The sequence below is a fragment of the Eleutherodactylus coqui genome, chromosome 8, assembly GCF_035609145.1.
Source record: "Eleutherodactylus coqui strain aEleCoq1 chromosome 8, aEleCoq1.hap1, whole genome shotgun sequence".
In the NCBI taxonomy this organism is placed as follows: Eukaryota; Metazoa; Chordata; class Amphibia; order Anura; family Eleutherodactylidae; genus Eleutherodactylus; species Eleutherodactylus coqui.
This window is the reverse complement of record NC_089844.1, coordinates 86,311,417-86,338,099: the sequence shown is the minus strand read 5'-3', so window position 1 is coordinate 86,338,099 and position 26,683 is coordinate 86,311,417. Positions and strand designations below refer to the sequence as shown.

Genomic DNA, 26,683 nt, shown 5'->3' with positions numbered 1-26,683 from the left:
AACTGCCCCTATAAAAATCAAGATTTCTGTACATATTGTAGACCTTAAAGGGGTTGTCCCGTGATAGCAAGCCTTCTTCTGCCTGGATTAGATACGCTTGCGCAGTCTGCTTCTTCTGTCCTGCTCCGGCGTGCTCGCGCCGCAGAGGTCTTCTGTGTGCGGCGCGAGCACGCCGGAGCGGCCCCTTCAGCAGTACAGAAGAAACAGACTGCGCAAGCGTGTCTAATCCAGGCAGAAGAAGGCTTCGGTCGGCGCCATGAAGACGGGGACGCCAACACCGGAGCAGGTAAGTGAATAACTTCTGTATGGCTCATATTTAATGCACGATGTATATTACAAAGTGCATTTATATGGCCATACCAAAGTGCTTAACCCCACTTGCTTTCGTGGGACAACCCCTTTGAGAAGTCCCGATTTCTCGTAATACCTGGAGGTTCTAAAAATTGTCCTTCAAAAATCAATAGAATGCCCCCCCAAAATGTATATTCTACCTATGGAGCAACAGACAGACTTTGAGCACTAAGGGGCTGACTGTGAAGGAGTAGTGAGTTTCAATTCTTTCTTTCCTCCCAGTTTTATTAAACTGAAGGGATTCCAATGACGGATACATGAGGGAATAGGTACTTAGAACTATTAACACAATTTCATGTTCTAAGAGCAAAGCTAATGGACGTGTTTACTTTGTGAAGGTTACAAGATCCCACTAGAACCAGCTTTTTCCTTTATGTTTCTTTATCCTTTTCAAGCTTGCACAGTAAATTTAGATAAAGCTGTTCTGGCAAGGTTCACGTGGTAAGGCCGAATGTACAATAAATCCAAGCTTACAAATTCTATACAATAGTATCAAGGCTGGAAACTGGGAGGCGCACAAGAATCGCGGACATTAACTGTGACAGACCACCTCCATTGGATTAACAGCAAGAACCCAAGACGTAGAGTTGACTGTGCAGACAGAAACCACTGTTCCTTTAAGCGAGGAATACAATATAAAAACGAGTGAGCTGGGCTTGAATCAATTCAATTCACATGATTCTTCCATATCCTTTTCACATCAAATCTCCAATCAAATCTCTTGAGTCCTGTCTCTGTACCAGCCACTCAAGGGAAGAAAAACTTAAAGGAGCCTAAATAACAAAGTCTTAAGGGATGATGACCCTAACATAATAGTCTTTAAACAACAACCAAAAACCTTAACAACAGCTACAACCAGCACAACAGGACATCAATCACCACATGCTGGGGTCAACTGACCACCCAGGATTATTCCGAATGGGAAAAAATGACTGTCAACATGGCCCATCAGTATCTAGAAGGTGATATCTATACACTCCCGGAATAGAAGTTACCCAACACCCTACAGCTACTCAACAAGGGGGTTAGGAACTATTCACCAAATGGGATAAAACTAAATGGCAAGAAATTAATTTCCCCATGACATAGTTTCTATCGTGGGAGGTCAACACAAAACCTACTGTTACACATTCAAAGGGTCCTTTTAGATGAGCCAATTATTGTATGAAAGAGCAAGTGATATCACCAGTACCTCGTTCCCTCATGCAGCCTGTTTAGACAGGCAGATACATCGTTGGCTCGTTCAAACAAGAATCATTCATGCTTTCACATTCACTGTATAAGTGAATGAGAATGATTGAACGAGCGCCGTTTGAACCCAACGATAAGCTAACGAGCCAACGATGCTTGCATAAAACAAACAACAAACAAAAAGTGAGCCGTTATCATTCGTCATTGAGTAGTTGGCCTGAGTTTAGACCGAGTGATTGTCGTTGACTTTTGCTTGTTTGAATGACTTTTTGAAGGATAATCATTCTGTCTAAAGGCACTTTTAGTAATCATAGTTTATGGGAGAATAGGCTATGCCTCGGACATCTTAAAAAGGTGCCCATGCAAAGACTAAGGGCGAGCACCCACTGGCGTTTTTTTACCTGCGTTTTGCGTTTTTCCTGCACAGGCATAGAGATAACATGTGTTCCTGTCCACTGGCGTTTTTTTTGCGTTGCGTTTTTAACATAGGAACTGTCAGTTGCATATGTGTCCTTATTTTTCTCCTAATGCACCCATGAAAGTCAATGGAAATTAATGGAAAAGCCGCGAAAACGCCGCGAAAAACGCGCGGAAAAATCGCGACGAAAACGCTGCGTTTTTTCCCCGCGGAAAACGCAAACGCCAGTGGGTTCTCGCCCTAAGGTTGATGAGAATGTGCGATTTTAAACCAAAATGACTGTTCAGTGTTATATTTCCCCCAATGAACGATCATTCTAGCCAACCAAGACAGACCATCATTGTCTGGAAAGACGTTGACTATGATTGCAATTTGTACGATTGTCTAACAAAAGATCTTTTTTGGAAGGAATGTCTGCCCGGTGTCATTGAACATATATGGTCAGTCTGAACAATTGCAATTGCCAATGTGGATTTAAAATGTATACTATCCTACCAAAAGTAATTGAACACCAGAGTAAAGGCCCATTTAGACTAGACGAATGTCGGGCAAATGATGCCTGACACTCGTCCTCGCACATACTCGCTCTCATGCTGCTGCATGGGAGCTAGTATCGCTGGCTCACATTGGGGAGGCTGGAGATTTCTCTCCTCACGTTCCCCGCCTCTCTCCATTGACTTAAAATAGCGGCTGTTCAGTACTGAACGGCTGCTATTTACACTGAATGATCAGCTCATTGTTTATGCTGCATAAACGATGGATGATGAGCTGAACGATCATCGTTCAGTGTAAATAGCAGCTGTTCATTACTGAACAGCCGCTATGTTAGTAGTATTCATTTACATACATTAATACTTCGTGGAGCTCCTTTGGCCCTAATGACATTGGATAGTCTCCATGGTATACATTCTACTAACGTATGATACACTTCAGCTGGTACAACGGTTATTGTACATTTTCGCTCGTTTGAGCAATTTTTGAACGATACTTGTTCTGACTAAAAGCACCCCGAGTATTACTGTAATATGTGTAAATAACTACTACTTTTGATTCTTGTTCAGGTGTTCAATTACTCTTGGTAGGATAATGTATATGGCGGCACCCGAAAAATAACTTCCTTCCGTCTAATGTACACGACCATCTTAAGGGCAACTATCTTTCTTATAAGGAGAACAAAGGTATCAGAGGGCAAACTGGCAAAGATGCGAGTTCTAGACAGGAGATGACTTGATGAGATCAAACTTTTCATCAAGTCTTCATACATTTATATGTATATAGCTGCAATTCTTTCTGCAGCTGTACAATAAAGTCCCGCTGGTCTTGTTCCAAGTATGGGTACTAAGCGAATTTTCATATCTAAGGAACAAACACACCAAGGTCATAGGAGGTCAATTAACCTAAATATGTTTATGGAAAACAGAGAACCTAAAGTAAACCCGCATGAACATAAGGACAGCATACTAACTATGTCCTGAAACACAATACCCCTAGTGCTGCAATGCAGCAGAGCTCAACACATCGAGCCGCTAAATAGTCATATAATAGGGAAAGGCAGAGCTGCAAACCAAATAGTACTCTTTTTTTTGTAAGACGACAGAAGAAGATTTGATGGCAGTTTACTGTTTGACTATATTTTACACAATCCCCATCTTTATAAAAGGATGATGGGTGTTGTAGTTCTGCAACAGTCGGAGAGGTACAGGTAACAGTATGTCCTGACAGCCTTTAGTGCCATGGACCATAGTTGCACAACTCAAGAACCATAGATTATCCGACCTCGCCCCTTATTACTTTATCAGAAAGGACTTATTCACAGGGGAGTTTTTCCACGCAAGTAAAAAGCAAGCCAAACTTAAGTGGAAATACCGTTTCCCCCAAAATAAGACAAGACAGGGCATTATATTAATTTTTGCCCCAAAAGATTTAACTTTTTTACACGTATAGCTGTCTGGACACCATTTACACTGTCTTTTTTTTTAAAATTAACAATAACTGGGGCTTATTTTTGGAGTAGGGCTTATATTTCAAACATCCTTGAAAGTCCTGAAAAATCATGCTAGGGTTTATTTTCAGGGCAGCAGGGTAGAACACATTGATTTCAAAGGTTCTATTCACATGAGCTTTTTTGTTTTTACTTGAATGGATAGTCCAAGTAAAAACAGCATGTCCTGCTTTGATCGGATTCTTAGAATAGAATCGCCCATTGAAGTCAATGGGTGCGTTTAAGGAAAAAAAAAAAAAAAGATTGGATTGCAATGATGTGAGAGCTATGTATTTTTAACATATGTACCTATGGGGACCATAAAAAAAATAGCATTTGAGCCACCTTCGATTTTTTATAATATGGGAAAAAAATGGATGGCACACGTGCGTGAAATAATCAAAAACCCAGGAAAAAAGCATGAAAGTTGCCCTGAAAATCAATCCCATTTCACGGATCGCAATCTCACTTATCTCGCTTATATTCACATGGGCAAGTGGGATTTAGATCAGTTGAAAAATCATGCAATACTATTTTCATGCTGTTGCAATTCATTTCTGCAATCTTCACATGAAATTTGCATAGTTTTTTCCCCTGTGGTCCCCATGATAACATGCATTAAAATGTATCGCACTCACGTGCAAATCATAACGGATGTGATTGAAATAGGACATGCAGGGATTTCTCCAATTCAGACTATCGATCAGAGAGAAATATCGTTTGCGTGAATAAACCCATTCAGATGAACAGGTTCTTCTCCTGTTCTTCCCGTTTTGGAATTGAACAGAACTTGCACAGAAAAAACAAACAAAACGCCTGCGTGAATACATAATAGTTGCCAAGTTCAGGCATAAAAGCCGGCAATCACAGCACTACATGAGCTGACCTGCAAGGAATTATGAACCACCCTTGGAAAATCAATAGATGAAGCAGCACGATCTTAACCTTGTCATCGAATGAAGCCAGCATAAAGGTGCAGGTGACATCACCCTTTCCTGAGCCCTCCATACGGATATTAACGTCATCATTGTGTCTGTAAGGCAGCAGCAGAATAGCCAATTAGTACGGAGATGATGCAGATTTGTTTCATTCTTCCACCGTGGCTATGACATGTTTACCCTTACAGTCTGGGAGGGTGTGGGTGTCAAGTCGATCGTTTGTGAAAGAAATGTCTCAGTGTTTTGCCAACTTGCTCGTAGTGCAACAATTATGCAATCAGCGGGAAAAGTCGGCTTCTCTTGGACCTTTTCTCTGCTGCGGAGAGTTTTGCTTGCACACAAGCAGGAAGGAAGCTGGGAGTTTCCAGGACTCTTTGTGCTTTCGACAATTCAAAATGAAACCTTGATTTCGTAGACAAGTCAGATATGTATTTGACGGTTTCATAGAATGACATCAAAACATTGTTGCGACATGAGAAAAGCAACACCGTGTCCCATAGGACACACAGAGCACAAAGTTACTAATGGTTTAATACAATAAGCTTCATTCAGATGGGTGTATCGTACCAGTGCGCAACTGCCGAGATTTTGGTTGCACACTCAAACCCTAGAAGCAAACGTACAGCACCAACGATCCCTACCATACTATTAAAGGGGCGGTCAACTACCGGCCAGGTTACATATGATCTAATCCTTCTGTTGCCCATTATGTCATCACTGGCTTTTGGGCTCATTTCAACAACTAAGTTACCCTCTTTAACCGTCTTTGCATCGGGCCATGACGAAGAAGGCGGCTGGCTTAGGTATTGAAGTGAGCTGAATAGCCAAACCCTTGCAATGATATCAAGGGTAAAGGAACCGCATACCATGTGACGGGACGTTGGAAGAGGGCTGAAAAGAAGGTTTAGGTAACGCTGGACGAGATAAGTATTTCTCTTACCTGGACCACCCTTTTTTATTCAGTTAAGTGGAAACATTGAGGGCCCCCAAGTTACATTAAGAACTTAGGTTACGTCCACACGGGACGGAAATGCTGCAGAATGTCCGCTGCATAACATTCTGTGGCATTTCGCCTTAAAACCCGTTTCACAACCTGCACCGTAGGAATTTTAGTAGCTACATCGCTCCCCCTCACCTCGGAATACATAGCGCTATCAGCGAACACTGTCACAGATCCCTTCCCCAGCAGCCTCTAGTGAACGCTGAGCTATTAGTCAGGTGATTCTACTGCCGCATCACCAGCTGTTTGGCGTTCACTACAAGCTGTCAGGGAACCTGTGCCGGGTGTGCTGGCAGCGCCATGCATTCACAGGTGAGGGGGTGAAATGTAGCTACTAAATCCTTGTGTGGCAGAGTCTTAAGGCAGCAGAAATGCAGTCCTAAGCTTTCGCATACGACCTGAAGGTTGGGAGTTCAATCCCTGTTTGGTTCAGGTAGCCGGCTCAAGGTTGACTTAGCCTTCCATCTTTCCGAGGCCGGTAAAATGAGCACCCAGCTTGCTAGAGAGGCGGGTAATAAGAAAAATTGAACACCGGTCCAATGCCAGCTCCTTCCATGTATCGTAGAAGAAGGAGGCCACTTTCTTTGAGTACGTTTTTCTTACTTTAGTTATAGCAGCTGTCCCATGGAACTTAAGAGAGATATAGAAAAGGTATTGCGGCTTCTCACAAGCTACTTTTTAACTTTGCATTTGGGTTTTTCTTTCTCTCTTACAGGGACCACAACATAACATTGAAATCCATGTTCCGGGCCCCCAGGGGTCCATGTGTCATACCATCCTCTGAAAGTACACTATAGTTATTTCAATAAAGGACACCACTATGGAGCTATAGGTCTGGATCCGGCTTTTTGACTACATCCTGTGTACACTGCCACATACTTCCGTGTTGTGTCTATATTATATGGATACATTTATTATGAAAAATATAAACATCCTTATTCAAGTCGTAGAGAGCTCCTTATTCTGGAAATCATGTTATCTCATAAGAGTAAACATTTCCTGAGACAACATAATTGCCTCTACCAGACTCTAAAGATGTAATAGTAATTTTCTCCTAATGCAATTCCAAGTATATCAAAAATCTCCTATTATGCATCAGCTTATAAGTTTCCAGAACAAGAACTAAGCAGATTCTCGCAATGGAAAGCCGAAGCAAATTGCTCCCTTGGAGAAGACTCCATACTTTGCTACCCATTTGTTATATTGTATCAGCATGTAATGTAGTACTGTACAGAAAAATGCATCTCCCCAAACAATAAGCCTACCTGTGCGTATGAAGACTCCTCTTCTTTTTCCTTCCACAACATCGCATATCTTAAAGGAGTTGTTCGGGATTAGAAAAACCTGGCCAATTTCCTTGAAAAACAGCACCCACCCATCCCACAAGGGGTATTTGCAGCTCAGCTGCTTTAAAGTGAATGAGGCTAGGCTGCAATACCACATACTGCACCATTTATGGATACGTATGGCATGTTTTTTGAAAGAATTATGTCATATTGTTCCAATTATGGAAAACGGCCGACCCAATTTAAAATTAATTAAGATTATTTCAATCGCTCAACACCACTGGTGGAATCCTGGCCACCTATCTAAAGTTATGGTATATCCTAGAACTCGGATATCACTTTTTAATGACATGAAACCCTCTGAGAAAGGGGCATTAGGGTACTGTATGAATAGAATTTTCCTAATATCACCTTTCTGGTAACACTCCGTATACAAGCAGGGATTACCTCGCAGGAGTGGTCAGCAGATTTAGAACTCCTGCAGGGCAAGGAGGGCAGTCCGAAATTGCCTGCAGGTTATCATCACATAGCTCTCACTTAGGCCCAATGCACCCGGCCAGATTTGCATAGCGGAACCAGGAGCAGGCATCCACCTCCGGATTCCGCAGTAAATACCGGCCATAGCATGCACTGTAAAAGCGGGTTTCCATGCCCACGGGCGGAAACCAATAACGATTTTCTGCTCGGGGGGGGGGGGGGGGGGAGGGAGATTGCAGCGTGCTGTATTTTGAACGGAATTCCACATGGATGGCTTCCATTGAAGTCAATGGAAGCCGTCCGATCCGCGGCCCGTCTGCAGCTGTCACTGCAGACGGGTCTCGGAATCCACGTCCTTGCCTAGCGACGGTGTGGTGTCATCTGTACTGCGCATGTGCCGGCCAGCTCATCCACAATACAGATCCGCAGGGGTCAACAGCTGGGCATCAGGTCGGATTCCACTGCAGGATCCGCCCCGGCCGTGTGCATTTGGCCATATAAAGGCAACAGAATGTAGGAACTCAAGTCGATACAACCTCCAATATAATCTAAATGCACATACATAGCAACACAATAAGTTTTTAAGGGTTAAAAAGAAAAAAAATCTCTCGTTCAAACTATTTTCCTACAATGCTACCATAAAAAAATTACATAAAGACTTTATTATAGATATAAAAACATACAATAAATGATACAAACAAAAGGAGGATCACCAAACGACGAGCAATATCTGCAGAGATGAACGCAAAAAGTCATAAAGCGCATACATAGTAAATAAGCCGGATGAATATATTGAATATCATATAGAAATACAAATTAACAGTCAGTGCTTACCCATATCCCATATAGCGCTCGTCTTTTTGTGATCCTCTTTTTTTGTGTTTTTTTTTACTGTATATTTTTATATCTATAATAAAGTCTTTATGTGATTTTCATGGCCGCTTTATACTTCTTAGCTTTGGGTTTGGAGTTGTACTTTTTGGAGTAGATACCTGTTTATAGTTTTATCATTAGAGGACGGTAGACCTTATAAACAATGCGCTTAGCTGATTTTATGAGCAGCTCTACATTATATTGTATGCTCTTATCTTCCTGCAATGTTGATCCAGAAGAAGGCAAAATCCCCCATGAGGTAGAAGACAATTTTCATCATCCCATGGGGAAAAAAAAGTCCTTCCCGACTCCAAACTTGAAAATCAGAATAAATGCCCGGATGAAAGCAGGGATAATTTTAGAGGAAGCCAAGTGGCCCATCAGTGAGGCCAAGCTTAGATTGATCGATGCCTTGTGTGGTACTTTCCATCGACGCCTCTCGCTTCTGGGTTGCCATATAGTGCTTAAATATACAATATTAACAGCGCACATGTATCACTGCCGTAAGGGGCCCAAAACACCTTTAACAATGGTCGTTCATCTGAAAACCATTTTCCCCATACACCTGAACCTTAAATAGGGGTTCCGGAGACTGGGCAAAGTTTTCTAAATTTCCCTTTTTTGACGACCGGCACCACTGCTGCTTTCTAGCCAGCTTCACATTTCTACATTATTTAAAATGACCACCAGTGAGGTCAAAAACATCGCCCACCATGCCCCATGGCCAGTGATTGACAAGTACGCATCTACAAGTACATAAACTGTGTCGTCACTACAGAATGTGAAGGCACTGAGCATGCCTGACCAGTAAAACAGCGGAGCATACAGGGCGGAATGATTGGAGAATTTAAGGGTTGCCAAACCTTCTTTCCTGACATCATCGATCAGGCAAAAGTTGAGTGACCCCCCATATACATCAGAGTCTCTTTATGACTAAACACCAATGTGTATCTGGGCCAAAAAGCACCAAAGTAGCAGTCCAATCAAACTAGAGAATGCAGCTGACTTCCCATAGTTTAGGGCAAGTGAGAAATTTGGTGTAAGCACTGGGCAGTCCAAACTACGAGGGCAAGTGATGAAACTTTCAGTAACATAATATGTTAGGCTGAATGAAGACAATGTCCATCTAGTTTAACCTGTTTCACCTCCCCTCCTTGTTGGTCCAGTAGTGCTACGTGATGGATTCTGTGTGCTTGCACAGGTCATACACCCCTAAAAACTGCCTATTAGTAGGTTTGGCATCTCCACTCAAATCTATGAGAGCAAAGATAGATTTAAGCCCTGGTCCCCCAGGCCAGTAATATTACTTACTGCACCACCTGTATGTTTCGCTTAGTCAGCAGTGTAACCCATTCTTTATTTCTATACATTGTTCCGATCAGGTTTTTCATATAGAAAATGAAACTTATTACAGGTGCAATTTTTTTGCAGCCAAGTAGTTCTTATTTCAGGCATTATTGACAAAACCCTCTCGCCCGTTTCTGAACAGATGCCAAGGCAGTTTCACGAGCGACACTATACGCCATCGGTTACATCTGTAATCCTTAAACTGAAAAGGATTGCCAAGAATGAGACATTCTCTTTATCTGAAAACCTGATTAGTCATTATTTTGTTCCTGCAGTTTTGTAACGCACAGATGCTGACATTCAACACAAAAGATGGATTACAATGGCAATTTCAATGGGAGTGAAGCGAGCTATGGCTCTTCCCGTTCCAACCCTGATGACGACATCCGGCCCGCTGCGCTGACGGTGGGCTGGGCCTTCAGCTGATCGCCAGGGATCCTGATTGGCGGGTTTCTGATGATTAACTATTGATGACCTATCAGGAGGTCATCAATAGTTTTTGCCTGGAAACCCCCCATTAACTACAACACCAATGGTGGAGACTTTGCAATAGTGTTTGAAAATACATGAATATAGAAATAAAAGAAAGTGAAGAAAATTGATAATTATTGCATACTTAATACAATTGATTCTACTCGCTAAGCATTTCTCATATAATCTTAAAAAAATGGCCCTTGTTTAAAAAAATGTGTCATATTTTACAACTCCTCCTCGTCCTTTCCTAATTGTTGAGGCTGGGGTAAAAAAGAAAAGCATAAAAAAAAAACTAGAAATAACTGGAAGCAAATATAACTAAGTTATATTAAAAAAAGTTTAACTTTTTTTGGCTTTACAGCTAAAAGTTTTTCAAGGGTTATTCCGACTTTCATTAGAACTTTCCATTATAGTTACAGATAATTATAAAGAGGAACTTACAAATTCCTAGGACTCTAAACATGAAATATTACGCATATTAGCCAGATTTCTTAAAAAAAAAAAAAAAGAACACTTCATACATTTTTTTGCACAGTCAATGACAAAGACTTCCTTTCACAGTCTAGAAGAAGCAGTAGGAACCTTCACAATAAAGCACAAAAAAAAAGTGGCACTGTATCTACCCACAGCGTCATAAATCATTGTCACCAACGCCTCTGTACTTCAATGTGCATCTGAGTAAAAGCAAGTATCTGTAAGAAATGGATGATCCTTTCCCCGCTTCACAAGGCAAATTAGAAAAAGCAAAAAATTCTTGTTCCGGGAAGGGCTGCATATGAGAACATTTTCGCCTGATCCTATGGGAATTCTACAAACAATTCTCTGTACGCTGCAGGTCTTCTTGACCAGAACGATTTCCATGATCTGCACTGGGTGGGAACTCCAGCTGCTTTGAAGAGAGATTTCCAACATCTGTTCCACAATTACACAACATAAGACAGAACACAACTGAGGAGTCAAACCTTTTAGCCACATCCTTTCCTTTGCCAATAGGACAGAAAGTTCAAAAATTTAAAACAACATCTTCATCGTACGCATAAACTGAACATATCGAAAAGGAAAGCAAAATGTACAAAGCGCCCTCCTTCCTCCACATGCCGATCACATCTGGCATTCCCATCAGCACATAATGAACCCATTTGCTCCTGCCCAATAATTTTTTTATCTTTTTGTTTTTGCAGCAGTTGTACCCTGCGGATCGTAAATGACTCGACAAGAATCAATGACATTTGACTTTTCTTTAGTATCATGTTATTACCATGCAAGCATTAGTATGGGTTCCAAATGGGTTAAAAAAAAAAAATCTGCGCATACTCAGCATTCCGGTTATGTTAATAAAGGGTGGGTCAAATCCTAGGAGCCAACAGGCCTAGAAGCCTTAAACCTGGTTTAGACACCACGAATCTTTTGAGTGTTCTTTGAGTGATAATCGTTGTGTCTAAACCAGGCTGAAGGCTTCTAGGCCTTTTATACAGAGCAAGGTGATCGCTCAAGCGTTGATCAATCACCTTGCGCTCCGAGTGGGGGATGCAGAAGACAAGCGGGGCCGTTTGTCTTCTGCATTAAGCTGTTCCCCGCTAAGAGCGCCCGGCTGTTATACAGCCGAGCGCTCCGATTGGGACCGCTTTGTTTTCACACACAGCCTTTTGCATCAAAACACCACGTTTTTTTGCGGCAAACGCGTCCATATTTTAGCGCGGATCAATAGCCTGTCTTCAGGGAGCGGGATACAGCTGAAATAATAGTATCAGCTGTATCCCGCTGTGAATCCCTGATAAGGCTCATGGTTGATCTTTCCGCATGCTGTAAGATCAGTGACGGCTTAACGAAAACTGCACGATGTCAGTGCAGTCAGACACAACGATTATCGCTCAAAAGACGGCTTTGAGCGATTTTTAAGTGAAAATCGTTGTGCCTAAAGGGCCTTCAGTTTCTGGATTGAGATCTACCGTACTGTACAAACATTTTAGACAGGTGTGGAAACAAAATACTTCAAAGTAAGTTTTTTTTAAAATAATAAAAGACTTCCGATTGACTCCAAATCTATTCTGCAGCAGGACAACGACCCCAAACATCCAGCCAATGTCATTAACAACTATCTTCAGAGTAAAGAAGAACAAGGAGTCCTGGAAGTGATGCTATGGCCCCACAGAGCCCTGATCTGATCATCATCCAGTCTGTCTGGGATTACATGAAGAGACAGAAGGATTTGAGCAAGCTACATCCACAGAGGATCTGTGCTTAGTTCTCCAAAATGTCTGAAAAAACTCCCTGTCAAGCTCCTCCAAAAACAGTGTGCAAGTGTACCAAGAAGAATTGATACTGCTTTGAAAGCAAAGGGCGGTCACACCAAATATTGATTTGATGTAGATTTGTCTTTTATTTACTTTGCATTTGCTAATTGACAGAAATAAACGTACTTCAGTTTTTGAAAGCATTCTTACTTGTCGATGACTAAATTGTGTGCGTGTCTGGACCTTTTACTTCCTGACGCTCCTACCCCAAAATATGGTCTTTTTAAAGCCACGATATACCATTATATAGTCTACTAAGACGGACAATCAGGTTTTCTGCTTTAAGGAAGGTATGGCTAAATAGGGATGGGGCTCGTGAAAACATGAATATGCAAGCTCAACCGCCAATTAGGTTTTTGGGGGGGATTCTTGCAAAATTTTTTGTATTTAAGGAACATTTATCAAATCGGGCTTAAAAGGAGGGAAACAATCTCTACCGGCATTTTGATATCATGTACGCCTACTACTTATTGAAGCCGGTGTGTTACAATTCTTAGAATGTTCTAGATTACCAATATTCTCCAAAACATGATATTACCTCATAAAACAGAAGCCTCCTCTCCAGCAGGACACCGATAATCATCTAGTCAGATTTTAGGATCTGCAGACTGTGAATACCCTAAAAGCTCTTATCTGGTTAACACATATGTCAGGGTCTTGCCCTGAGTATTTCCTGCTCCCTGCCTCCTTAAATGTTATGGTTTGAGTGTAACAAATCATTTTTATTCTCTGCTGCCCCGGGTTACCATAGGAACGACAAATTGCATAGGGCACTAGGGAGGCATCCATTTTAACTTCCTGGGAATTTAATATTTCAAATACGCGATGCTGAGCAAACCATCGGATAACAATACTGCAAGGCTTTTACACAAATTGCATACAGGGCCATAAAACCGGTCACCACCCAAAAAAATATTTGTTCCAATTCAGCTGCTCTTCTACGAGTAGGCCAACAATTTCTGATAGAAAATGTAAGGTTGCTCGTTTTGCTTATATTCCCCATTGATATCCACAATAGATTTCCTAATCCTGCTACTTTCCTGAGCGATTACACATAAGAATTAAATATACTGTAGTGCAAAAATAGGGAAAAATTAGAACCGTAGCTTGGAATGCTAAAAATTGTCAATTTCAACTTGGAACATATTAAAATATATATATTTTTATTTTTTTTTAATTTTTTTTTTTAAATATTATATTAGGAATGGACAATTTGCCAAAAATTTATATTTCATATTTTTTTCCCAATCTCGACTCGATTTTCTTTTCCTTTTGTTTGCTAAACCAACCAGACTTTTTTTTTACATAAGGGAATCATATAATCGGTATAAATTGAGGAATTGCTGTGTATCAAATTGAATAGGGCGATTCTGATAAATCAGTACTTATCAAGGAATTGCTGTGTATGTGAATTCCTTATGTAGAAGAATGGGGTATGAACTTTAGTTTATATACACATGAAAGATGGGGTTCCACATCCTGCACCCAGCCCCCCATATACTATACACACACCCCATCACAGTCTTCATAATACTGTCTATTCTCGTCCCATTACAGCCTCCAAATACTGTTTCCCCCCTAGTCCTGCACACCCCACTACCCCCACCCCAGCCTGGTCATAGCCCCACCCACAGGGGATGGCGCTAATCTCTGTTTCCCAATCCTGATGCAAATTAGAATTGTGCCTCAGCAAAATGCCAATTAATTGAATTATATTTGATTGCTCAGCCCTAGATTTGATAATTTATATATTTATTTTTTAATTATTTCAGAGCTAAATCAGATTAATGTTCATAAATATAAATTTTTGCTTTTTACATTTTTTTATTTTCTAATTTCATGAAGAGTTAAAAAAGTAAACAAGACGGCAAAGTAATTGGATTATTCATTGCTATCGTAAAAAAATAAAAAATCATTCCGTTGTTAATTTTTTTATGTGCTGCTTGTCCAACACCAACATAATATACAAAAATAAAAAAGAATAAAACATTTTAATGACATAATAGCACATTTTCCCCCAAGACGTAACCCCTTCCTTCGCTTGTAACAGCTGTTGCATCATTCACCTCAAGCACACTTGGAGTGCCTAGAGAGCATAAAGATAAGCCATTTCTATACAGAACTCCGTGTACAGAAAGACATCTAAATTGGGACACAGATTTAGCTCTGAATGGGGAGGGGGTGTGTGAAAGGCTTAATTCAACAGTTTAGTGCATCAGCCTCTAACAAGGCCAAACACTAAGAGATACTGCTACATTCCACACGTGTGGTAACACCCAGATAATCTGCTGGAAAGCCAGGCTAAAAATAAAAAGCACCACAAAACAAATACTATACATCTAGTCAACAAAAACAAAAAAGTAGAACTATGGACTAAAAGCCCCAAAACACTATCTACACTTCCATCTCCAAAGGAGTTAAAAAAAAACTTAAAAACAAAACCGCATTTATTGTCCTCTTTCCCTTTTTGCCATTATTTTGTAACCAATTCTTGCTTACCTCTTCATCGCCTCTTTCGGAAACCTCCTCCCCACCCCCCAAGTAGAGGTTAGCAACTAAGCAAACAGATTACAGAGCAAAGAAACCCAATTGAACAGTGGATGTTTGTAGGGTGACAGAAGTGTTACGAGATACAGATGGGATCGACCTTATTCCTGGTGTTTGCAGAAGTTTTAGATCCCACCAAGCCCTAATTGGATTTCCTGTAAATCGCAGGGCTACAAATGTCAAGTGATGGATTTCAGGAGTATGAAGAGCCTTGTATTCTGCTCATGTATAGGAAGCAAATGTTTACTGCCAAACAAATGTTCCCGCCGGCCTCCCCTGCCGGGACGGCATTATGGACATTGAATATTTGGTCTATTAACTCAAGTCGTTTGCAGCACACTGCTTGCTTCATGTACAGCTGGGACACTAAACAGGGGGTGTGGTGGGAGTAGACGGCTCTGTCACCCTGGATATAACCCCATGATATACTGTGGATTTTCACACCCTTTAGGGCTATTCCCAGAATGGGATGTGTAGGACACATAACTGCAATTACATTTGTCACTCTCCGCTCTGTACATTGCTGACAAATTCCAATGACAAAGTGCTACAGTTGCGCCACGACAGATTGTAGGCAATTTATTTATTTTTTCTAAAAAACCATAAATCTAAAGGTTACCTTTTTTTTTTTTTAATCCTGAATTTGCATAAAAACATACATTTCGTAATACCATGAAGCATTTATGGTTTACTTTCAGACCAATTTAACAAAACATTTTTTTTTCTCATTTGAAAAGGTTTTTTTTCGTTTTTTTTCCGTTTTCTTTTTTTTTAAAGATAGTTAAACATGTACAGTACTGTAAAAAACTTATAGGGCAAGTGTGTAAAAAACATTGCAGAATAAAAAAAAATATGAGGCGTCTGGCTCCAAATTTATTCTGCACCAAATATACAGCCAATGTCATCAAGAATTCTCTCCAGAGTAAGGAAGAACAAGGAGTCCTGGAAGTGATGATATGGCCCCAGAGAGCCCTGATCTCATCATCATCCAGTCTGTCTGGGATTACATGAAGAGACAGAAGGATTTGTGCGAGCTACATCCACAGAAGATCTGTGCTTAGTTCTTCAAGATGTCTGAAACAACCTCCCTGCCGCATTCCTTCAAAAACGGTGTGCAAGTGGACCTAGAAGAATAGATGCTGTTTTGAAGGTGAAAGGCGGTCACACCAAATATTGATTTGATTTAAGTTTCTTGTTAATCCATTCACTTTGCAGTTTGTTAATTGACAAAAAAAACCACTTCTGTCTTTGAAAGCATTCTTACTTTGCAGCATTTTTCTCCCCCCCCCCCCCCCCCCCTTTGCCCAGTACTGCAGCTTACTTACATCCGCACATATTTGGCCCCACCTGCCCATTGACATCTGTTATAAAAACATAGTATACATTTTTTCCACTATCAACCAAGGCGAGGGACTATGCTATTCAGTCCTTCAAAAATGACTGGAGGCGAACATCTTCCCCATGGAAACCTAAACATGATGAAAACAAACACCGCAGAAGATTTTTCTCTTCTTCCATCACTGCATAATTATTCAAAATACTGTAATTGCCTGTAGACAAAATATTAAACTATGACAACTTTGAGATACACACTTCATCAACTAATGAAAAAATTCACCGCCGCCAGAGTCCTATTGGCTCGATCAGGTTTGGAACCATAAATGGTGGTCATTAACCGCTAAAGATAGCGGGTCTTTTTTTCCCCCCTTTAGTGGTTTTTCCTCCTCGCTTTGGGGGACAAGTTGCATTTTTCGAATGGTCCTATATAATGTGCAGAAAAAAAACTTTTTAAAATTTCAATGTGGAGTGAAACGGAAAAAAAAACAACACAACTCCACCTGTCGTCTTATTTAGGGGGGTGGCTGTTCAGGCCATTGTCAGAATGGATTGCGGCATTTAAAGGGTTAACGGCCATGAAAAGCCAACACCCCCCCATGGGATGGACCCCCAATCCCGCTCCATACAAATCTTAAACCTCCATGACGTAACTGTACGTCACGGAGCGTTAAGGGGTTAAAGAAGATCTGTCAGCTCCCTGGAAACGTCTTTCCTAAAAAGGAACCTGTCACCAGCTATGACCACCATAGACTCAGTAATGGTGCTTATAGGGCAGGGTACTAGGAGTGCAGGCGCACAGCCTGGAGATCCGTGCCCGATGCTACGGTCCATGTGCTGACAGTAGGTCAGCAGTAGGCAGGTAAGTATAAAAAAATACATCTATGGACTCCTGTAAACCTGCTCTATGAGCACCATAGTTAGTTTATAGTCCTCATTGCCTATTACTGGCTCCCTTTAATAAATACTTGTATTCCCATAAAATAGCAATTCGGAAGCATCACTTCCTAAAACTCCACCATTATTCCTACTAGAGATTTAGAGTACATTTGGTGTTTCCAGTTGGAAGGATGTCCCTACACGGTCTCCATTGACGGTGTTAGGGCCCTTTTATACTTTATCACTGTTCAGATTAACGCTGGATCGTCCGAATCTGATCCATAAGCGCTCAGTTTTGGCAGGCATAGAAGTCAGACAACCATTGGCCTGTGAATGGATGTGGTTGGCCGGAGCGTCCACCTCCATTCACTGAACGATTATTGCTCCTGTGTGGGATGACTGTCGGACACTTCCCAACAGACGTTCCATGTAAAAGGACCCTTAGACTATAGAGGCAGACCCCTAAAGGGAACTGGCAACACTCCGTTAAAGGTGTCTAAAAAGTTTCTAGAAAGCTTAACAGGAACGGCGCAATGCAAAGTCAATCTGCCTTCACATCTGCGGCAGGAAGGAGGAAACGGAGCAGAAAAGGGGAATCCCCATAGCCGAACGGTCCGTCTTATGATGGAACCGAACAGCGCCGATTCCGACTCCATTGCCTATAATAGGGTTTGTTTGGTTTCCGCTCAGCTGTCTGGCATTTTAATCCTACATGCAGCGTTATTTCTTCCGGCATTCTGTGCCCGATCTGCTCTAGAATAGTTACTTTATGGGTAATAAACAAATACACATGCGGAGTAATGACAAGTCCTCCCTAAAAATCAGGTTTACACAGTAAAAATCCTTTTATATTTTGGTGAAACTTTATAGCAGATTCTAAAGACAAGAAAATGTGTGAAGACTTCAACTTTTCCCTTTCTTTGAATGTCTACAGCCCCCATGCTCATCAATGTCAGAATACGTAACCGCTGTGTCTACTTATTAGGGAGACCAAAAAAAGTGGTAAATATATGGAAAAAATATGGAATTCTCCATAAAAAGTAACTTAAAAAGCCCCTTTTTAAAATAAAGTTTTAATAAATGAACTGGTAACTAAGCTCCCCACAATTACCTATTTTAATGAAATATCTTACATAAAATCTTACATCTTATCTTACATAAAAGTTAAAATAGACTAACTCAAATAATTTTTTAAAAAAAATAAAAATCTCTGAAATTTTTTTTCTAATGTTGCTGACCTGTAAAACCTAAACCAACATGGTTTAAAAATATATATTTAAATGCCGGCATTTTTCTTATATTTCTTTTTGCCTTTTTCTGCTAGAATATAATTTAACATATGTTCGTATCGCTAAGGAAGAGAAGAAATCCTACAGAATAGAAAGGACTTTAGGGGTCAAAAAGTCTTTGGCAAGGAGCCTTCCAGGAAAGGATAATATATCTGTTCCCATCACAATGTGCATTCTGGAACTTTTGAGCCATTACTACAGTCCGTTATGGAGGAAAATGAATAGAAAAAATGGAAGAAAAAATAAAAATGATATAAAATAAAATATTTACATTCTGCTAAAAGGCCTACAAAATGCATCTCGGCATACAAATAATTCACCAGCTTGTACAATCGAAGGAGGCTAACTTTTTACTTAGTTAACAAGCTATTAAGCCCTAAACCGTTTGACACCTCTATAGCAAGCTCAGCACCTGTCAGCGCAGGCCACCTTATCCATCTAGCATGCATCAACAGTGTCAAGACAAAAAGAGCAATATATATATATATATAGTAGTTATAAAGCAACCTGATCCCTCCTCCTAGACTTGTATCACTCATGATATAAAGTGGGTCCAGCCTCTGATACATTCACATCAAGGTTGGATAGACAACCCTCTGAAATGCGTAAACACATTCATACCAAAGCAAGTTTCTTTTTTATTACTTTGTCTTCTATCGTTTTGCTATGCTGTTTTGTTAGGCTCTCACGTGCATCTGGCTTTGATTTGAACAGCCACCTATAAAAAGCAGTCACAAGAGACCTCCCCATAATTCCCAGGCTTTGTGCACAGAGCAGAACTGTCACCTCTCTCCCTGAATGATGAAACACATGCACGTAAACTTCTATGAGAGGTCGAAAATAAAACTATAATTACACATTTAAATACACATTAGACCGCTTACCATTATTCTGTATGCACAAGTAACAATCACTGCCGGTAAAACAACCATAACACTTTTTTTTTTAGGACTTTTTATTTATACTCAATCATATAATTTTATATAATGTTTTTGCTTTTTCTTTTCCGTTTTTTTTTTAAAGTTTTTTTTATCCTGATCCGAGTTAATAGTCCACTTTTTTTGTAGGATTTTTGACGGATTGATATTTCTATACTTTAATTAAATGACATTTTTTATTTTTAGGAGCTAGGTTATTGGGTATGATGTGCCTGTGATGGAGGGGAGATTAATCTTTGGGGAGGAAGTGTGGATTGGACTGTGCTCTTCACCCCTTCTGGATGCATTATTATGTTATCTAGAACTTTACCACCCATGTAGTGTGAGCCTTCATGATGGATACTCCCAGAGTCCAAAGATGGGTTTTGACCAAGTTCGTAAGTGCTAGATGAGTTTCGGCAGCGGCGCTGGTCCCTATGAATTAAAGGATGAGAAGAATGGGAGGTCCATATGATGTTACACCGTTACAAGTGGATTGGATGACACATGGAGGCTCTCTTTGTTGTGTTGTTGAATAAACACGACGTTCGAAACACAGCTAAGTGCCAGTTCCAAGCTTGGAAAAATTGGGGAGGGGTGGAGATAGACGTGATGACCTACTTCACTATACACCACCATAATACTTCATGGATTGGCTCGAAAAATCACGTGGAGAGGGCTGATCCATAGAGCATCTCAGAGTTGGCCCCAACTAAATGGACATAGACGACAGACAGAGAACATCTAGTGGGACCTCCTGGAGGGTGAACTGCAGGCAGCATGCACATATACCTTTGAGACATCAGACTTATATATATATATATATATATATATATATATGAAAATAGCCATATATGCCGCAGGGGTAAATGCCCAGCTTATATTGCTCCTGATGACATGCCCCTGAATGCTGCGAATATTTGCCCAGTGAGTAAGATGGGAGGGGTATTTATAAGTGTACTTTTTACATGTCTAACTTTAAAAAAGTGCAGTGATCTTGCCGAAATGTTGCACTTACACACTATTATAATGGACCACGTATAATAAAAGCAGCCTGAATAAAGTCCTGGACGTCCGCCTCGTGACGCTGTAACCCTTTTCTGTGCGTTCAATATCCATCTTGGCTTTTACCTATGCAAGCGGCATTATCCCAGAATCCCTTATCTCTATAAAATCCAATATAAACAACTGTGTCAATAAGAAAAGATTATGCCGGGGAAAGAGAGAGTCACGCGTGCCAGCGGATGCGATTTGTTGAAGCAAGTGCAAGCAATATGGCACAGTTGTTCGCTGCCTATCTGACCCTTGTAGAGAAACTGTTAGCCAAATGGTGACAAAAAGGAGCTTTGAGACAAACGTCACCGGCACCCTGACTCATGCCAGAATACTGCCCGCACATTCATTTTCTGCCCGCTGCAATGAATGGGGGGAAAAAAGGCAAGTCTGTGTGTGCTGCTGATTCACAGAGGTTGTCTGAATGTATGCAGTGAATCTTATCTGCATACACAAGACTAGGCAGAGAACTCACATCCGCACACGGTGCAGCCCTTCCAGTAAGAGGCCTCACCCTCAGAGGGTTTTTTTTTTTTTTGCATCTCAATGCTAACACCCTGCGGTGTACTGACAACAAACACAAGCACACACAACCTAAAGGGTGAACCACTTAATGAAGAGTTACAGGTGGAGTGAGAAAATACTGTACAGCCTGAGTAACAATTTGGCCTTTACAGTGTATCCAGCGGCGGGCAGGGTGTGTTTGATACAATGACATTTTATGGGTTTTCTTTGTTGCAAAGCAAGAAGCAACTAAATCTTTCTCAGCAAAGGAGGGAACAAAAATGTAAACACAAAAAAGTTAAACACGACCTAAATAAATGGACATTCTTGGTTTGTTTTTGCTTTTTAGATAAAATGTTGCAAGTCTATAAAATAAATACATAACAGAACATACATCCGTCCACATCTGTGGCAATCATCTTGTTGCATCCTTCACAATGCTAAATGCTAAGTCTCAATTATTTTTTTTTCTTCAAGGCAACTTATAACTTAAAGTGCAATATATATTCTTGTCTTCTAGACATCAGCCACAGGCTCACAACTCTATATATGCTTTTACAACACTATTGCCCGGATTGGATCTGGGAAGATTGCATTGGATGTGACATAGTCTAGAGGATACCAGCCTATAATACCCATGGCTGTAATAAAAGACAAGGTGACCGCGGTATATGCCCTGAATAGATTACTGTATCTGTGACGTAATGAATGTACATCGCCCACTGTTCACATACATTAGAGATATCAGATCACTTACAACCTCCACAGTCCACATAATGAAGATGATCAGAGCCTTCTGATAGCCCACAGAGATCAGGACATATGATCACAAGGATTTTCCAATGAGTCAGTACAACCAGGATAGCAGATTCCTCATCAGTCCCATGCACTCGGCTCCCCCCTAATGCTTAAGACCGTACAGACTGATGGGAGAATTTAGAATATAGAATGATATCAATTATATATTTATTTGTAAAGTGTTGCAGAATAGGTTGGCACCAATTATAAACATATATATTCCACTGTGTTAGGTTATATACGCTCCAACTTGGTATATGCCCGTTATAGATCATATATCCCCGAGTCCATATACAGTCAATAGGTAACTGTCCAGGCAGAGAACATACATTATTCTGCATCATCAATACATCATACATGCAGAAAGTTGGAGTTGCCATAGCACACTATGTACCTTATATCCAGCAGCCCCTATATAATCAGATCTGCAACAGACCCATCCCTTAAAACACACCGGATCACAGTCAGGGCGTAAGATCTTAAATGATCCCACGGGATTGCATACAAGACCTCCTTACACTGAATATATAGTATAAAATATGCATGTAAGTAAAACCTCATCTGGGAGTACAACGCTGTATGACTTTATATCCCGACCCCATATACATCAGGACACCCCATATAGTATAGGCACACAGCATTGCGTATATTATATATATGAATTGCACTTTTTTACCAGCTTTGCTCTATCCCGTCCCTCCTCCTATCACGCAAGATCCCATCTGTGTAAGCAGAACACGAGATCCGCATAAGCCCCTATTCAAAATAGTAAAGGTATATTCACACGGACGTTTTTTCCCCAAAAACCTGGAAAAAAAAGGATCATTTTTTTCGTGCGATTTTTGGCGTCTCTGTGATTTTTTTTCTCCCCACATGCTTTCCATCCGTTTTTTACATGCGTTAAAAAAATACGCACAATGGGCCAAATGACGTCACGAAAGGTTTGCACACTTTTTTTTTAGTTCTGGTTATATACGGCACAAACAGATCGCCATGGCATCAAACTAGCGCGATTTTTTTTTTTTGCAAATCGAACCCATTGACTCGAATGGGCAATTCTTTTCTCAAAAGAAAAAAAACCGCAAGGACACGCCGCAATTTTTTTTTTGTTCATCCGATTTTAAAAAGAAAAACACAAGAGGAGGGGAAAAAATAAATTAAAAAATGAATCGCACGTGTGAATAAAACCACCTAAAATAATATCTATTTCCGTCCCCCAAACCGTTCGTGTGAATATACCCTACTAAGATCCCATCTGTACAACCAGCACGCGAGATCCGCAAGCCAACGGCGAGATCCTATCTACTCCCACAGAAGATCGACCCTATCTCACGCACATCTGCCCTCCCCTAGGACAGGACACCAGCAGATCTGCACATCTGTGCAATCCGATCTGCAACCCGACCGCCCCAATGGCACATCCAGATCGGCGGTAGACATCCCTCTTGTGCAATCCCATCAGTTGCATAGCCAATCCAATCAGATCTCCCTTTTTTCCTGCACCATCAGATCAACATCTGTACAACCAGATCTGCATCCTAGGAGATCCTCCGTATGCAATCCGGTCGTCCGATCCTTATCTGTTCTCTCTCACCTGCTTCCTATACGGGGTTCTCACAGGGTTACTGCTACTTGGAAAAATCATTCCTGGTCCGTGCCCGGCGCCGGTGCCCTTGCTGTGCCCGTGGGTATCCTCCACTAGATAGAAAGGCAACTTTGTAGGTAAGTTTCCCAACTCCGCTGCGCCCGGGATACAGGGCGGCCGCCACACCCGGCTGTATCCCGCCTCACAGCACGCTACACCGCCCGGCCGGTGACGAATGGAAGCCCCGGTGCTGTGCTCGCTGTGCCCCTGGCGCTCCGCTCACTTGGCCAGCACTGCCATCAAAGCGACTTCATTGATCTGCCAGAGACTTCCCCGCAGAGCCGATCCCACCTACCACGGGATGTACCAATACGCGGCGCCGGGGGGGAACCGAAACACAATATCGTCTATTGTTCACTGTATACCCCTCGCCCTCCGCCTGTATATGACATATGATATAGTCATTGTCTAACAGATTATACGTGGTGCGGGTAACCGCTGAATGATCCGCCAAACCCGTGTAAAATGAAACAAGCCGTCCGTGCCACCCCCCGGCCGAGAATGGTACGTGCTGCCAGGCATACCACACATTCCTCAGTGCAGCCATCACCTCCTTCCTGTATTCGGCTGTGAGAGAGAGGGGGGAATGGCAGGGGACCGGCCTCAGGACTGGGGGCTCAGCTAGGCGGCTCTCAGCTGCTGCACAACTTCTTGGGGAGCTCCAGTGTCATTACACCAGTTTTACTCTTTTAGGATAAATTCAGACAAGGTTGGGTCTACCAAATAATAAATGTACAAAAATAAAAAAATTTCCGCTCGCGTGAAGTTTGTATTTTACGGGTTGGTTGGCGAATAGGGCGAATGCCGTCTGCAAATCAGACCAGAATAGCGCAAAATGGTGCATTTATTTTATTTTCACGGAGACAAAAAAAAGCGGATGCGTAAAAGTTCCCGCGGAATGTTACGGGTCGTTGTGTTCTGCTGGGTCGGGAACACGGATACGCTGCTCTGATTAAGCCTTTAGGGCGTAACTGCCGTCAGATTCACAGAGCGGAAAACGCAGAAGCGAATACAGAGTAAAATCGTAGGGGGCTAACGGTGCAGAGTTTGTGCGGATTTGCTACGTGTTTCAACCTTTGCAGATCTAGGGGGTCTTTATATGGGGTTACGCTGCAAATACGCCTTAAATCCGCACGGGCCCAAACCAAACTTAAGGCTTATTCACACGGGCAAGCGCAATATCGGGCCAAGAAACACGTTTTGATATCGCGCTTGCCGACGTGCATTTTTCGCGGCATTTTTGATTCAAAATCGTATCGCTTTTGTGAATCTGCGATCCTCACGTGCGTAAAATAGGATCGCAAGTGTGACTGCAGTGAGAAACGTCGCATGCACATTGATTTCAAAATCTCCTCCACGTGGCGCGTGCTGGGAATGCGCAGGATTTCCGCCATGTTTTTGCTGAAGCAGAGATTCCGCAGCATTTTCGGCTCCGAAGTCGAAATCTGTTGGCGAAATCAGCCGCCTAAATTGACATTTCAATGCAGAATTTCTCCGATGCGTGAAGACGAGATTTTTTTAAAATCTCGTAAGCGCAGCCTGTACTGGAAATCCCGCAGCTTTTATGTCCCCCGTGAAGGCGCCCTTCATGTATATATATGTGCACAACATATTATATGTAGTTTCCGCAATGCAAATCCGCAGTAAATTAGAAAACGGCATCAACGTGTGGTGGACATTTTCTGTATGATAAAGCAAGCACGCGGTTTTAGAAATGTCGCGAATTTCACCCCCTGCAATGCAAAATGCCGCTGCAAAATGCACATGCAACATATGAAGACTGATCATTGAACGACGAAGTCCGCAGATTTCTTCCTCACCCTCAGGCCAAGTGCACACGGGCGAGCACGATAATGGGCAGAGAAACTCCGCCTGATATTGCGCTTGCGAATGCGCATTTCACATGCAGATGCGAGGCACTTTTAATTCAAAGACGCCTTGCATCACTTCCGTAACATTGCGGTCTGCAGGCACGTGTTTTGCGCACGGCAGAGGATCACAAGTGTTTCCCATTGTTTTCAATGGGAAGCATCACCTCGCACGGCATGCAAGGTCTTTGAAGGCCCCATGTCAAACCATGGGCAAGGAGTTCGGAGGGAACGCCAAAAAATAGCGATTTTTAACCCCGAGAGAAGGAAAAAAATAAAATAAAATCGATCACGTGAATAAGTCCATTAAAGAGAACAGAATTCATATTGGCGCGAGTATTGTGCCTTTCGCAAGGCACAAAACTCACGCAAAATTCCCGCTCTTGTGCATGTAGCCTAAGGCTGGGCTTACATGGGTGGATTTGAATCGTGGATTCCGCAATCATCGTCTGTGCGGTAAAAGACATGCATTTTTGATTTTTCATTCACAGTCATGGATATGAATCGCGTATTCCGCGACCGGAAAAAAAATCCCAGCATGCTCTCTTTTGCCACAGAATCCGCGTGGACGGTCTCTATTGATGTCAATGGAGGCGCCCAAACCGCAGACCGTACGCACATAACAAATAAACAGAAAATAATGTACTGCTCATAAACGCCTGCAGTACAGTCAATGGCGGTAAGCAGGGTCACCGGCCTCCCCATGTGGAATCCGACCAACTCATGGGAGCCCGGTCTAAAGCCACAATGATAAAGACACAATGATTATCGCTCAAAAGATGTCTTTTAAGCGACTTTTGAGCGATAATCGTTGTGTCATTTACAGCTCAAGATGATCGCTCAAACATTGAGCGATCACCTTGCGCTCCGGAGGATGCAGATAACAAGCGGGAGGCCACTTGTTCTCTGCATCTAGCTGTTCTCCACTGGGAGCGCCCGGCTGTCATGCAGAGGATTCAGAAGACAAGCGGGGTGGCCCCGCTAGTTGTCTGCGTCCAGCTGTTCTCTGCTCAGTGCGCCCGGCTATTCTACAGCCGTGCACTCCGAGCTGGACCGCTCTGTTTTCACACACAGCATTTTGCATCAAAACACCACGTTTTTTTGCGGCAAACGCGTCACAGCCATATTTTAGCGTGGATCAATAGGAAATCTGAAAACACACTGCAAACATTGGAGCAGATTTAAAGCGGTTTTCCAGGCAAGACATTATTAATTACC

General features: G+C 41.8%; 1 protein-coding gene across 5 annotated transcripts in view; it reads right to left on the bottom strand.

Annotated features, from left to right (window-relative positions):
- The window catches only part of RBMS1 (RNA binding motif single stranded interacting protein 1), a 335,966-nt gene that overhangs the window by 146,186 nt on the left and 163,097 nt on the right, over positions 1–26,683 (bottom strand). Inside the window, exon 1 of one of the 5 annotated variants that reach the window (XM_066575953.1) lies at positions 23,547–23,849. The exons of the other annotated variants lie outside the window; for them this stretch is intronic. Within the exon in view, the coding sequence (XP_066432050.1) occupies positions 23,547–23,597 (51 nt within the window). The 5' untranslated portion in view covers positions 23,598–23,849. Of the gene's footprint in view, positions 1–23,546; positions 23,850–26,683 lie in introns of those variants that run through there. 5 annotated transcript variants of the gene reach the window in all.